The 16,067-nt window shown below is 39.0% G+C and overlaps 1 protein-coding gene across 6 annotated transcripts in view; it reads left to right on the top strand.

Moving 5' to 3' along the window:
• LYPD6B (LY6/PLAUR domain containing 6B) overlaps positions 1-16,067 on the top strand; it is a 1,153,451-nt gene that overhangs the window by 1,029,565 nt on the left and 107,819 nt on the right. For all 6 annotated transcript variants that reach the window (XM_044074870.1, XM_044074871.1, XM_044074874.1 and 3 more), the window contains one exon: positions 14,942-15,072. In XM_044074870.1, coding sequence (XP_043930805.1) covers positions 14,942-15,072 — 131 coding nt within the window. The remainder of the gene's footprint in view (positions 1-14,941; positions 15,073-16,067) is intronic.

A 16,067-nucleotide genomic window follows, 5' to 3' on the forward strand; every position in this document is an offset into this window, starting at 1 on the left:
CTAAGGAGAGTTTTGAGTGCATGCATCTTGAGGTTTAGACTTCTGGCGTTGAGTAGCATTACTCTTAGTTTCTTATCCCTTGTGATACCTATGGAGGTGGGTTTGTCTTTTGAGCCTTGCCTAAAAAAGGCACTATGGGGGTAGCGAGAGCCTTTGCCAATATCCGAAAGCCCAGGTGTGACAGGTGCAAGCCGTCCCTAGCGAAGCATCGTGGCCTGTCGAGCATGTCATCCTAGGCTGACAGGCATTGGATCCCCTTTGAATGACACCAATACTTAAGCCAGTTGTTGAAATTGATAATCTTGTCTTCATATTGTGGCATCATTCTTGGTGAGGGTAAGATGCTACTCAAGGTCAGGGTCATACTGGCCTGGGCCACATGCTCAGAGAGTTCATCTATGTCTCTTTTCATGTAGTCCAGGGAGGTACATCTCAGGTCATTCACACCAGCATGGACAAAGACTGAATCATATTTGTACTTGCCTTGGAGTGACCTGAGTGCTTGTGTTATGTGGCGGATCCTAGCGCCCGACAGGCAGCTCACCGTGACCTTCTCCTTGTTCAGCCTGGTGAGCGGGACGTCAGTGTGCCTGACAATAGAGTCACCTATTACAAGTGTATCAGGTGTGTTGTTTAGCCTTAAGGGCTGTGACTGTTCAGCAGGCTGGCTTTGTGAGCTATGTGTTGCACGTGTTTTGTTTTGGGGTAGCGGTTGCTTGGGTGTCTGCTTTGGAGGTCTCTGCTGCTTAAGCAGATTTTTATTTAGAGCCTCCGAGTATGTTTTTATGTGTTTATGTGTTTGGTTTGTTGTCGTGGTAGGTCTATGTGAGACTGGAATTGTAGTGAGTGTGGTTTCCTTCTCCTCCTGACAGGTTTCGCCAGTACTGAGTTGAGAGAGCTTAGCCTCCAGTTTGGCTATATGGTTGCATCTCTCACATGTGTTGGAATTTGTTGGGAGGAGGAGAGGGTTGTCTGTGTACATGAGGCAGTTGTAACATTGCCTCAAGATTCCCAGATTCACCAGCTGGACCAGAGAGGAGATTGACAACTGACCTTTGGACATGCTAGAATAGTATTGGGAATTCCTTTATAATTGAAAAATAAAGGGCCAATGGGAAACAAGGTACTCAAGGGGAGTTTGTGAGGGTGTAGTGCTTTTAATTTTGTAGTGCTGACTTATATAATTGCTTTAGTGTGCAAGTGCCAGGTAACTTAAATGCAATGTGTTACAGGTAACTTAAATGCAAAAATGACAAACAGTAACTTTCTTTCAAGTGAAACAAGGAAATAAGTACAGTAAGCAATGCAGATGTCACTAGGGATCCACAGAAGCGCTGAAAAGCCGCGTTTTAGGTGGAATTAGAGTTTCAGGGAAATAACAAGCAAACAAGCATACAAACAAAGCTAGATTCAGCAGGCCTGGGTGTAGTCTATGCTACAGCAAACAAGGTGTACCAATTCCAGTAAGAAACAGTTCAAATATGCAGGCACTTATAAGCCTTTAACCAGAAATTTCCAGCTCAGAAGAGCAGAGTCCAGCCTCTCCTCCCACAAGAGTGCAGACCACAAACCTTCTTAATGTAAAATAACTGGCCTAAAGCCCAAGTGCTTAAACCAGAACTAATACACTTTTAGAATAAAATACACTGAGCCCTCAATCAGCAGTTCCCAAGTTAGAAGGATGTAAGCTACCTGTCCTGCCACCACAGTGCAGGCCACAAACCTTCCTAATGTAAAAGAACTGGTCTGAGCCCAAGTGCTTAATCCAAAAGACTTAGAATGATAGCTACACTTTAATCAAGTTACTACCAAGCAGTAATAAATACAATTGAATACTTTAAAGAATGCCTGGATTAGTGCTCAAGTTATACAAACAAAGCTAGATTCAGCAGGCCTGGATCTAGTCTATGCTACAGCAAACAAGGTGTACCAATTTAGTAAGAAACAGTTCAAATATGCAGGCACTATAAGCCTCTAACCAGAAATTCCCAGCTCAGAAGGGCAGAGTCCAGCCTCTCCTCCCACAAGAGTGCAGACCACAAACCTTCTTAATGTAAAATAACTGGCCTGAAGCCCAAGTGCTTAAACCAGAACTAATACACTTTTAGAATAACAGACACTGAGCCCTCAATCAGCAGTTCCCAACTTAGAAGGATGTAAGCTACCTGTCCTGCCACCACAGTGCAGGCCACAAAACTTCCTAATGTAAAACAACTGGTTTGAGCCCAAGTGCTTAATCCAAAAGACTTTGAATTATAGCTACACTTTAATCAAGTTACTACCAAGCAGTAATAAATACAATTGAATACTTTAAAGAATGCCTGGATTAGTGCTCAAGAGATAATATTCATGGGTGCAAGCTTAAATACAACTGCCCAGATGCCTTATCTCACACCAGGCAAACAAAGGCAACAAAGACCCAGTTATCTGCAAGAAAGATTCTGCAGGCTTTGGGCTTCATGGCTTACTAATTCCATATGCAAGACTGCATATGAGGAAACTGCAATGGTATCTAAAAAGTGTTTGGACTCAACATTGCCTCAGCCTGGAAACATTAATTACCCTCATTCCCTGCCTGCAACAGGAGTTTTGATGGTGGGCACAGGCCTGTCACCACAACAAGGGACAGCCATTCACTCTACCCAATGGCCAGGCAAACACTAACAACAGATGCATCAGATTATGCCTGGGGGCCCATATGGCAGGAAAATGTATTCAGGGAGCATGGCCAGCAAGCCAAATGCATCTTCATATCAATCAAAAAGAGAGGCTAGTTGTTCAGAATGCCCTGACAGCCTTCAAGGATCTACTTCATGCAGGACAACTGCTGGTAAAGACGGACAATACTACAGTCATGCGGTACATAAACAAGCAGGGAGGCACAAATTCCTACCCCCTCTGCAGACAAGCCATGACTTTGTGGAACACAGCATTGACTTATCAAGTACACCTGCAAGCACAATTCTTGCTAGGAAAGGCAAATAATCTGGCAGACGAACTAAGCAGAAATCTCAAGGATCCTTATGAGTGGAAACTAAATCCACAAATCTTCAGCATGATAACAAAGAAATGGGGATGCCCAGACATCGATCTGTTTGCCTCTCCCCACAACTGCCAACTACAGAGGTTCTGCACAAGGACGTATCACAAACAAGCATGGAAAGTGGATGCCCTATCATTCAGCTGGAAAACCCTTACAGTATATGCCTTTCCTCCACTGCCTCTCCTCCCCAAGGTACTCCTAAAGGTCAGACAAGAGAAGCCAAAAATTATATTGATTACCCCAGACTGGCCATGCCAGCAATGGTACCCAATCCTAAAGAGCTTGTCTCAAGGCCCAGCCTGGACATTAACCCAAATTCCGCATTTGCTGACCCAACAAAACAATCAGATCCTGCACAGCCAACTCAGAACCCTAAATCTGGCTGCATGGCTGATAATTTAAATATTCAGAACACACCTCTCTCTAAAACAGTTACGGATATTATTTTGGAGGCCAGGAGGACCAGCACCAGAAAATCTTACACAGAAAAATGGAAGAGATTCTGTGCTTGGAACCAGGCACAAGGAATGGACATGCTTGTACCAAATATTCCTCAGATTTTACAATAACTAACTGAGATTCTGGACAAAGGCCTATCCTTCTCATCAATTAAGATCCATGCCTCTGCCATTTCAGCTCATTACAGTATGGATCCACCTATTTTTTCACATCCTAAGACCTCCAACACCTGCATGGGACCTCAATTTTGTCTTGGAAAAGCTCACACTGCCTCCTTTTGAGCCAGCCAATACAGCTGAGATAAAATACTTATCATGGAAAACAGCTCTGCTCTTAGCAATAACCTCAGCAAGACGAGTCTCAGAGTTACAGGCACTAATGGCTGTGGAACCTTTTATTATTTTCCATCCGGACAGGGTTTCTGTAAGGACAAACCCAACATTTATGCCTAAGATAGTGTCCAGTGTGGCTCTTAACCAAACCATTCATTTGCCTACCTTTTATCCAAACCCACAGAATAAGGGGGAGAGGCTTCTGCATTCTTTGGACATACACAGACAGCTGTGCTCCTACTTGGACAAAACTAAAGCCTTCAGAAAGACTGAGCAACTCTTAGTGGCATATGCTGCAGGATCGCAAGGAAAAGCTATTTCAAAACAGACTATTTCAAAATGGATAGGCCACTGCATTTGTTTCTGCTATTCACTACATGGCAAATCAGTGCCTAAGGGCATTAGGCCACATTCAACCAGAGCAGCAGCCACTTCAGCAGCCTTCCTCAGAGGAGTACCAAATAAGGACATTTTGGAGGCTGCAACTTGGACTTCAGTGCACACTTTTACAAAGCAACTACTACTTACCTCTTTACTCTAAATCCAGAGCAGGCTTTGCCACTGCAGTTTTGCAGGGCCTTATAGCCACTCCTAATTCTATCTAGGCCCAGCCACCCAACCTCAGCTTTGGGATTCAACCCAAGTGTAATGACTGCAACAGTGAAACACGATGAACATAGTACAGTTGTGTACCTACCATAAACATAGATGTTCGAGTGTATTCACTGTTGCAGTCCAGGTTACCCTCCCTCCATCCCCCTTTCATTGCTGGGACTTATCTGTACTTCTCTATTCTATGCAACCTATGTGGTGTATTTGCTTGTAGATGAAGGTAATGTTTATGTTGGTGCATGATTTTTTATGAGCAGAATTTTTTAGCCTACCCTTTTGGGGGCACCTGACATCTGGGGCAAGAAAAACTGAAGAAAATGGCATCAGCTGCATCTTTTATACCCCTGGCACACTGACGTCGGAAAAGAGGCGACAGCAACCGACACCGGACCAGGACTTTGGAATTCAGGCCGACTGTTGGTAGCCTGCCAGCAGGATAACCCAAGTGTAATGACTGCAACAGTGAATACACTTGAACATCTACATTTATGGTAGGTACACAACTGTACTTTCTAAATCCCAGATTTAAATCTGGTAAAATCCTGACACTGTAGAGATTGTTTATTCAGTGAATTATTGACATTACCCTTTGATATTGCATATAGATGTTCGTAAATTCTTGTTTTAAATTTTCTTTCTGTCTTACCTGTGTAATAACTGCCACAGGTCTGACAAATATTATATTGTTGGATTCTAGTATGTAAGGTCATTGCCTGCACGTCCTACACTTGGTAGTACCTTTATCAAATAAAGAAATAATTTTCACAGGATGTTCAAATATTGATTTTTATGTCTCTCCCCATCTTGTATACCAAATTTGGCTTATTCCCAAGAATCTTTAGACAGCAGGGTTACCCTTAAAATTGTCCAATTTCTTCTTATAATTGTTTGCACTTCTTTTTCCCCTACACCAAATGGTATTACCATACTGTCACAATGTTGAGAACTGTTCTTTACCTTGATTATAGTACCACCAAGATTTGTTTTGCATAATAGAGGCTTAAATTTGGTTCTCACCCATGCAAAATCTGAGCCCTAATGGGTTCAAGTGCAAGTTGCCTGAATTCTCTTCAAAATGGTTCACATATCTACGTTTTCTGGATGATGTGTTTATCATGTGGAAGGAGTCAAACAATCAATCAGTAGTGTTTGTAGAGTATCTCAACAGTCTATGCTCATATTTGAAATTCACTTCCACAACTTCTGACATGTCCATCAACTACTTGGATGTAGCAATTTCCTAAAACCAGGCAGTAGGTGTCTTTAGTTCAAAGATATTTGATAAACACATATTTTCCATTGACTATCTAGATTATAATAGCTGTCACCCCAAATTCACAAAGCGTAACATTTTTAAAGGGCAACTTGTTAGGGGAGCGGGATGTGATCTACACCATGAGTTTTCACAAAGAGATGGATATTATTACAAATATGTTTATAAATAGAGTATACCCTAACAATGCACTTGAACCCATTATGGCTCAGATTTTGGATGGGTGGAGAACCAAATTTAAGCCTCTATTAGGCGAAACAAATCTTGATGGTACTGTAATCGAGGTAAAGAACAGTTCTCAACATTGTGACAGAATGGTAATACCATTTTGATGTAGGGGAAAAGGAAGTGCAAACAATTATAACAAGAAATTGGAAAATTTGTAAGGGTAACCCTGACGTTCTAAGAATTCTTGGGAATGAGCTAAATTTCATATACAAGATGGGGAGAAACTTAAAATAAATATTTGAACACCCTGTCAATTTTTTTTATGTGATAATGGTACTACTAAGTGTGGGACATGCAGGCAATGCCCTTACATACTAAAGTCCAACAATATAATATTAAAGAAAAATGGTTATAAGGTCAACTTGATGAAAGGAAATTGCAACACTAAGGGTATAGTGTACATTTCAATTTGTCAGACCTGTGGCATTTATTACATAGGTAAGACGGAAAGAAAACTTAAAACAAGAATTTATGAACATCTTTATGCAATCTCAAGGGGTAATGTTAATCACTGTATAAATATTCTCTACAGTGTCGGGATTTTACCAGTTTCAAATCTGGATTTTGAAACAGGTTTTACCAAATCCCAGAGGAGGGTGGTGGGAGCTCCGCTTAGAGGTAAGAGAACTTTTCTGGATTATAAAACTAAATTCTGCTACACAGCCAGGTAGTAACAAGTGCATTCCTTTGGCCCCCATGTTAAAAAAGAGAGCTCTTGGTATAACATAGCATTTTTAAAGCTTTTCATAATTTATTTCTTTATATTTTTTCAACACACGTTTACAAATTCAATGTTTTTAAGGTACAAAAGCAGTCATTTTTGGTAGTGGTGTGGATAATTTTGTTTATTGTATTTGTAATCCATCAGTCGTTCAATCAATTAATTAGAGTGTAAATGGTATCCAATATAAAAGAGGTGCTTATGGGTAGAATAATTTAGTTCTGAAGAAGTCTCTATTTTACCGTGTGAGGCGAAAGCGCTTAACTTTGTGTGTTTGGAATAAAGTTGTTCATAAGTACCTTGGTAGTTCATTTTCTGTGGAGGTATGGAGCTTATGGTGTGGATCCAGTGAATTGCCTTTTTTGAGCTGGTTTTGGTCGTTTTTACTGGCAATTTTATCTGCATGTTATTGTTTACTTTTTCATAATTCCTGTCAGCAAAGTACACTTATTGGAGTGTCTTAGAGTAAAACTTTTAAAACACCATTTAAGGTCCTCTGTAGTACTTTGCCAAAGTTACCACTATGTTCTGTCGCAACCTGATCCTGGAAATGAAAGACAGTGCCCTTAGAGCACTGTTTCCCAGATGTGATGCAGTTTTATTGTCAGTGAAAAAGCTTGTTTACATACTGGTACTCATGCCATTTTATCCAAATGCTTTAAAAGTCTCATTTCTAATACAGATTTGTCAGTTGCTGTTGTCGTGTACTTGTTTTTCAGCCTTTGCAGGGATTACTTCAGTAGTGTTACTGTGGCAATTCAGGAAATGCTTAGAAAACCTAAAGGTCAGCATGAAGTCTGTGAATGTAAACATAGTAACTGTGTGAATGTAAACTGTAGCTTTTTTTAATTACATAAACCCACCAGGCACAACTGTTTATTTTTAGTGGGGAAACAGGAATACTGTTTGGTCTAGTGTACAAGCAACTCAACCCTTTAATACATTGCCTTTCAGTTTGCATGCTATAATGGCCATGAGTTCAGTTCCCCGCTTGATTGTTTGTCTGTGTTGTGCAGTTAGTCATTTGACTGTTGGTTGGTGGTTCAAGCCCACTCAGGAATGATGCTTATGTGGTAAGGGTGTTTGTGATGGTCTAGTGGTCTGAGTATGGTTCTGTTGTTGTTATGGCCTGGCTTCAGTTCCCAGTAAGGGAATTTTGGTGGATTGTTTTATGGGGTGTCCCACATCGTCTAGCAGCTCTTGGTATTTCACACAGGTGTCCCAGGTTTAACTTATAGTATGGGAATGGGTGGCTCTTTCATAGTGTCAGTAGCTGAACAGCTAGCACACATTCCTTTGATGATAGATGATGAGAAAGCTGTAGGTTCTGTTCTCATCCTGGGTGATTGGATTAATTTGTGTTTTCTAAGTAGCTCAGCACATTAAAGCTTTGCCTTTCAGTATATAGGTGGTGATGGCTGTAGGTTCAAGTTCCTCTCTCAGTTGTGTATGATAACAGCCTTGGTAAATTAAGAAGTGTGTTTGCTGTTCCTTCAAATATAGTATTTGTAATATTATATCTGGCAGTTAGCACAGAGGATTAAAGCTTTGGCTTGTGAATGAGCTGCTTCCTGTGCCAAGAGTAAAGGATTTGAATCTTTTCGTCTTTACTTGCCTACTGTTTGACCTTGAGCAAGTCACTTTATCAATCAGTGCTTTGGACTATTTGGGAATTTGTGCTAAGTCCCTTAATGGTGTCCAAAACTGCATGCCTAGCAAGTTAACCACCTATGAACCTAAGTATTTATTCAAAGTAGCTCAGTCGGCAAATGAGTTATGGGAAACTCAAACCCAATACTACAGGTTAAAGCTCATTTTTAGTTTCATTTTATTTTATTTTTTTACTCCGTTGGGCAGAGTAGAGCACTATTCCAACCCAACCATTTTCAGGATCAGACATGGAGACTATAAAAAAGTGAATATCAAATATGAATACAAAGCAATATTCATTGTTGGTAACAAATCAACATTAACAGCATCCATCATAAAAGAGGTGTGACGGAGCAGAAATCATTGTACAATACATTGCTTTTGTAAGATAGCTCACAACTGAATCATCTGTATAAAACTACCAGATCATTCAAAGCTGCCATCTCCTAGCTTTGTACATTGACAGACTGGAAGATAAGTAGGCAAGATGTGGGCAGAGAAACAAGATTTATTTTTTTTACTCCTTAACTGATTTCCACACACCTGTAACATGTAAGAGGTGAATACAAAACTTAGAAACATCACTAATTATGTGAGCAGATTAAAGGTGAAATAAGAGTGTCAACTAAGAAGAAAGACAGTCCATAGAATATGTATATAAAAGCTAATATTTTTATATTCTTTGTATTCAGCCTTAGCTAGGTAATTTTTAATAAGATTTAACCTGTGCTAATTACAGATAAATCAAAAGCTGAAGTTTGAATCCAGAACTTTTCCTTAGTTTACAGGTTATCAACACCCAAAACATCAGTTGTCAGGTTTTAATAGAAGGCAGAATTTACAGCTGTGTTCCTTCACCCACTTTATTTTATTGCATTATAATTATAAAGCTTATCAACATGTTGTTAAAACTGCTGAGTAAACTGCATGTGTTGGCATATGCTGTCTTCCAGGATTTATAATAAGAGAACGTAATTTATTTCAGAAGTATTAACATAGCCTTAAGTGATGCCATGTTGAGTAACACCAAAGCATTTGCTCATTCGTGCACATAATTTGTGCATCTCTGGTAGCTTTTAGGCCACTAGCTAGAATCCATTGCCTGGCTGCACACGGCTGTGTGCAAGATTTAGTGTTTTGACTCCAACATCACATGTAGTAACATTAAACTAGTACCCTAACCCAGAAAACATTGCATGATGTCCAGTCTTTAAATTTTGGTCTAGACCATCCATGGCCTATATTGTATCTTATTATACCCACTGTTACATGTATATATTGCATCAAATATCAGCACACTTACCCCCCCCCCCACACACACACACGCACACACACACACATATTGTGCACAAATTGGACACGTTTACAAAATATTGACTATACTTCCCCCTTCTGCAACTTCCCGTTCATTGTTCCCTTATGGCAAATTACTGACAGCATGGTTTCTGTTTGTGACACAGTGATTTAGGATATAATATTTTTCTTCACCATTCTCTGTGGTTGAGTTAGTATGTTTAAGTAAAGAGTGCAAGGTGGCTAGTCCCTGCAAAAAATACTTTTATGTGTTATTTATTTATTTATTTATTTATTTTTTATCTGATTGAAGCTTCGACAGGTTTGTTGCGTCAGGTTGTAGCTTTAGCTGGAGCTGACTGGAAGAAGCACATGCAAATCTAATATCAACAGCAGTACAAGTGTTTGCTTGAAGTTTACCTCATGGTGATGCTTTTCTGTCATCTCCTTTCTGCCTACCAAGCAGTAATTGATTCCTTCAGTCTGTATTCATCAACGTTTTTCTGTCCTTTGGTGCTGTTGAACTGGAACACTTGACATCTGCTGTTGAGACAATCTTAATAATGCTGGGTTACTGCACCTCAGAAGGAAAGTTGGAATGCTGCTGCTGTAGTTAAACTCCGACTGTTAAAGAGTACCACCAAGTACCAGAAAACAGCTCTTTTGTCACTTTAAATCAAGCATTACCTGCATGCAGAGGGGAAAACCATTTCATATTTCTTGCAGGAAATATAGCAGTGTAAACCCAGCAGTATCTTTTCTTAAGGAAATCTGAAGAAAACCTATTTTACTTTGTTGTTCTGCCCCCACCCTCTCAGTTGTGCCAAGTTGGTAACTAGGTGGACAAGGACCAGTTAGTCACATGTGCTGTTATAATTGCAGAGGTAGCCTAGAGCCAGAGACTCTGTTAAGAAACATCCAGACAGAACCAAGTTATACAGTGCAGTTGCTACAGAACCCAACACCAGGGTCTTGACTAATTGGACCTGTTTTTTTTAATGAACTGAGCTTGTTGTTGATGAAAAACATGGTGGTCTTTTCTCAATGAAAAATTGCAGTGCTGCGTGGCAGGGTAGTATGGACTGGAAAGAATATGTGTCTTCCTCGTCCCATCTTGTAACAGTGAATACATCACTGTAGTCTTTCTGGAGGAAAAAGTCAGCTGCTTGCTGAAAATCAAGGATTGCCGTAGCTGTTGGTAGTCAGTGGTATTCTATTGCTCACACACAACCCATTCTTTACTGAGTAGCTGTAAGAGGGATGCATACATGGATTTCCATGCAAGCTGTCCCTCCTTTTCTGGTTTCTTTTTCTGGAAACTTTAAGTGCAACAGCTGCAGTAAGTAGATTTTTAGAGGAGGGTATTAATGCCTACTGCAGAAATACATTTAGAACATATACAGCACCAGGATTTTTTAATTGTGATTCTTGTTACATTGCTACATGTTCTACATGTAAATCATCCTAAATTAGAAAGACTAGTGGCAAATTTAAAAGTAGCATGTATGAACATGTGTATGCAATCAAGAAGGGTGACAAATTTGATGCACTTTCCAGAAATTCAACATTGTAATCATTTTTAAAATTTTAACTTTTTTGTAATTGATTGTATTGAACAAAAAAAAAGGAGTAATAAAGATGTTGAACTGGAAAACTGTGAATATAAATGGCAAATGTTACTGAATGCATGCTTGAGGAAGGGACTTAATACAAGTGTTGATTTTAAGTGCATCTTGTGTCTTACCATGTATTAGGTCATGTGATCAACAAATGGGTGGATTTACAGTCTGTTGAAGTTTCAGTTTGGTTAGTAAATGTAGAGACAAAAGCTTACTTTTTATTTTAAAGACTTTTTTAAATAAAGTATATATTTTTAGTTCCTGTTTCCTGCTTCCATGGATTGCTGTCTATGTAGATCCCACTTTGTACATCCCATTGCAGAAGCTATTCTCAAGCAGATACCACTTAATTTTAAGATGATAACTTCTTAATAATAGCTTCTGCAGCTATATAAATGGGCAGTACACATGCAGTTATACAGCCATCAAGACTTCAAGCCATGCAGACTTCACATAATAAAAATGCAGTATTGCTTATTGAACTTGGTTTGGTTACTCTGTTTTGTATTTCTTTCTGCACATGAGCCTTGCACACCAGCATTTTCTACAGGTGTCCTGTGCTATACAGTGTTGTTTGCCTTCTGATTCCCTGTATTTGTGCTGATACAGTTGATGTCCTCATCTGCTGGGCTGTCTGAACTTCTTTGTTATACCCATGACTAGACTTTCACTAGACATCTTCCTTTTGCCTTTCTGTGGGTTTAGTTTAATTCATTTGCTTCTCAGTGGTAGACCTGAAGATTTTGCTTTGGAGTTTTAATGTACAAGTCTCTTTTTGTTTCCTCCATGTGGCTCTGAGTTTGATTATTTGTGCTGCTTGACACCATTACTCATTCTGCAGCCAAACGCCACATGAGAAGAAACACTGCTGTCATTCTTTGTTTTAATAGTCATTTCACCTATACTTTTACTGTATATTGGCTAACAGTGTGCATGAGTTAGGTTGTCAACTGTTAATGTAGTATGGGGTTTGCTTCCTTCAGTCTCTATTTAGCTACTGTGTGATGCTGAGTAAATCACAACTAAGAAAAAAACAAACAAGCAACATCGCAGGATATAATCTGTAGTAGCACATTCAAAAACACAAAGCTTTTGGGTATAACTCTCTTCTTCAGTGTGTGATAAAATGTTAAAACAGAAGCACAAGTTTAAATACTGTTATAAAAGGCACGGCCCACCAATAAAATCACACTATTAATCAAACCAGCAATTAGCTGAGTTAACCCTATCCAAGGTTTAAAGGCACATTTGTTTTTGTTTCAAAACTGGTTTCAAGCTAACAGCTCCATTTAGACCAGGCTCTTTATCAGCATTCAACTTAAGTATCCACTTATATTCTGCTACTTCCAGTTCAAGTCACCCCCTCACATTCACTTGGACTACCTGTAACACTCTAAAATGAAATATATGGTTTGTACCCCTGTCAAAACAATGTTTCGGTAAGGCATTAGTTAACATACGTCTCTTTATGTCTGATGTGGTCAGTAATACGATCTTTAAGCCTTCTGCTACACTTATCCACATAAAAGGCAGTGCACAGTGAGCATGTGGCTAAGTAAACTATACATTCTGTCACACAAGTGGCTATACATTTTATTTCCAATGTCTCTGAAGTAATAGGATGTGTAAATACTAAATCAGTTTTAATATATCTACAATTTACACAATTATAACAAGGTTTGGTGCCAATTTTAGAGGTACGTTTGGGGTTCTTATAAAGGGTCATCTCTTTATAACATAATTGCTACTTTAAATGTCTCTGTTTTCTAAATGAAAAATGTGGAACCAGTCCTACCACACTAGCCAATTTTCCTTGGGAAAAAAATTGCTGTTCCATACGTTCGACTTTCTGTGGTTTCAGGTATTTTGTGTTGATTTAAGAGCATTCGCTCTTTTCAGACTTTGACTTTGTGATATATACCCAGTGCTCATAGGCCTCAACACAATTAACTGCGTATTCAAGTAAGAAAGTAAAGAAACAAACTTATCTAGGTGAGTTAGTAAGTAAAAAGAAGGGGGAAAAAAAGATTGGGTCTGGGAGGACTTGAAGAGCTACTTAATTTTTGCTTTAGAGTTGCAGGAAATGGGATTGGGTAATCCTTTTATGAAGACAGTACAACAGTTATGTATTCTATACCAAGCATAGATGTTTTTTGTGTATTGTATTATTCTTCCTTCTTTTCTGTTCATGTTGACTGGGCCAGGCATTTGTATAACCTCCATATATTTCAGGGTTGTGTGCCCACAGCAATTAAAAAAAGTAAGGAGGGAACTTTGCCGACAGTTAGTCACAGTGTAACACTACAGGTGACATTTTCTGAGTAAATCATCAGTAAAAGCAATGTTGCCTGAGTTATAGCCAGGTAGAAGCATGTTGTAATAAGTGTAATATTGTTTCATTTATAATCTGGTAGCGGTACAAAACTAAACAAATTGACATGTTTTTCCCCAATCTGAGCAGCTGGTATATAGAGCAAAATATTTAGAGTCTATATTATTTCAGTGAACGTTCGATTCTCAGCTAGAGCGTCTTCTGTGTGGAGGCATACGTGAACGGGGCGTGCCTTCGTTGAAGGTTGTGCATCAAGGCTGGTAACCCAGTACGTAAAAATCCACTACCAATCATTAACGGACCAGAGTTCCACTGTGGCGAACCCTAACCGGGAAAAGCCGAAAGACACAAATTATTTCAGTGAACGCTTAAAATAGCGAACGCTGTTTAATCGACCCATTAAAGTCAAAAATCCATAAATCTAGAACACACAGAACAGAGATTTTTTTTCCCAGGGAAAAAATCGCTGATCCATAAAAAAAATTCAAAACACAAAATAAACTGGGGGGCTTTGCCCCCCCCACACCCCAATGTGGGGGGCTGTGTCACCCCCCCCCCCACTTAAATATATCAACACCGAGATTGCACTACAGTGGAGGAAATGGCAAAGTCTTGAACACGGCCCAGTGATTTTTTTTTTTCCTGGGAAAAAAATCACTGTTCTGTGTGTTCGGGATTTAGGGATTTCGACTTTATTGGGTTGCTTAAACAACGTTCACTATTTTAAGCATTAGCTGAAATAATATAGACCCAATATTTATCTCCACATTGGAAAAAAAAATGATAGTAAGTCAGAACAATATTTAATGGCTACAGGCTCCCTATTGAAATTGCAAAGTGCAAACTTCTAAAACACACAGTTCCAAGAGCCAAGGTTTCTTCAAACATTGATTTTTGCAGAAAGTCTGTGCCCACCTTCCTGTACCTCCTTTTTGGGTATTTTATTCTTCCCACCTCTTTGTCCTACTTCTATGTATTGTTTTGGAGGTTACTTTACTTTTTACTGCAAGGACAAAAGCAGAGTTTAAAAAATACAAATATAATTTTAGTAGTTGTGTATGTTGACTATATTGGTCTCCACAGTATGGACGATGACCCGTCACTACACTGTTTATAAGCAAAAACATTCTACTTATAAGTAGAATGCACAAAGTAAAAAGCATGTGTCAAGTCTGGAAACATTAGTTAACGTGAACTGGCAGTATGATTTGACTGCAATTCAAGTATCCTTGTTGCCATTGCAAACTGTATTTAATAATTTCCTTCTTTAGCTTCAACCACTTTGGATGTTTTTAAAGCTTACCCAGTGTACTAGCAATACTTCTAAAGTAAGAGAAACAGTGGTGTTCATTCAAATAACATGTTAATTGTTTCCTTAGACACAGAGTTCTGCCTGACTATTCACCACCTAACCAGCCACGACAGAAGCAAGTCTGTAACCAAACGGTGTGCTACTCGGGAAGAATGTCGATTTGTCGGGTGTCAGCATCGGAGAGAATTTGGACATATGGTAGGGATAATATTCAGTGCAACAGCATAGTCATCATGAAAGTGTTATTTTAGCAAAACATTCCATTTTTGCATGAAGGATTAAAGTTGCTTTCATATGTATCTGGCCAGTGCTAATAGGACAGAAAGAAGTTAAATGAAGTGCTTGGGTGTCTTTGTTTCAGTGACAAGCATTACTTGCTGATGTTTTCAAGGCTGATTTTGCTGCATTACCTGGTTGGGCAGAATTAGTTTTAAATGTTGTAGCCAAATTTAGCACATTCATTATTAACTCAATGACATGCAGTGTAATCCTTAACAATTATTTTCTGTGTAACATCAAAGGGTATATATGACTGTTAGTATACATCTCCATTGTTTCTTGACTGTTACCAGAAGTTGCTGAAAAATTTAAGTGTTGTACATTATGTTAATAAGGGATATAAAATTAGATGACTGAGGTTGACTTTGCTAAGCCTCTAGACCATAAATGCTGATTATCCTTAAATTCTCAACTTGCCTGGCAACCAGCATTACAAGGAAATTACTATATATTTATTTTTTGTTTTCATTGGCTGGTTGAGGTTTACAGTAGCACTGTCTGATTTCAGCGTTATACATTCCCTGGGTGGTAGACAGTGTTTGATTGCTACAAGCTCTCTGTGTTGTCACTGCTTTCGCTAGCAAAAATTGCAGAGCATAGGTACCTCAATACTATTTCATGACCAGTAAGTGAGATTTATAGTAGAACTTGAAGTGTTCCATGCTTGGTATTTTTTTTCTGGTTCCACAGAAACTAACAGAAGTCCAACAAAAGGGAGGATTGTAAGAACGCTTGCTTTTCTTGCTTTAACTTTGCTTGAAAACACAGATCAAAGCAGAAAGGTTGCCACTAAGGAACTTACATGTCAACTCTGACATTTTTAAGGGCAAATCATATAATCTTACATTTACATAGAAGTTGTTTCAACAGGATCTTAGTGAGGATTCATTTGCAGATAAGAGGGGAAAACAGTT

This window comes from Protopterus annectens, chromosome 6.part0, assembly GCF_019279795.1.
Source record: "Protopterus annectens isolate FY-2018-M chromosome 6.part0, PAN1.0, whole genome shotgun sequence".
In the NCBI taxonomy this organism is placed as follows: Eukaryota; Metazoa; Chordata; order Ceratodontiformes; family Protopteridae; genus Protopterus; species Protopterus annectens.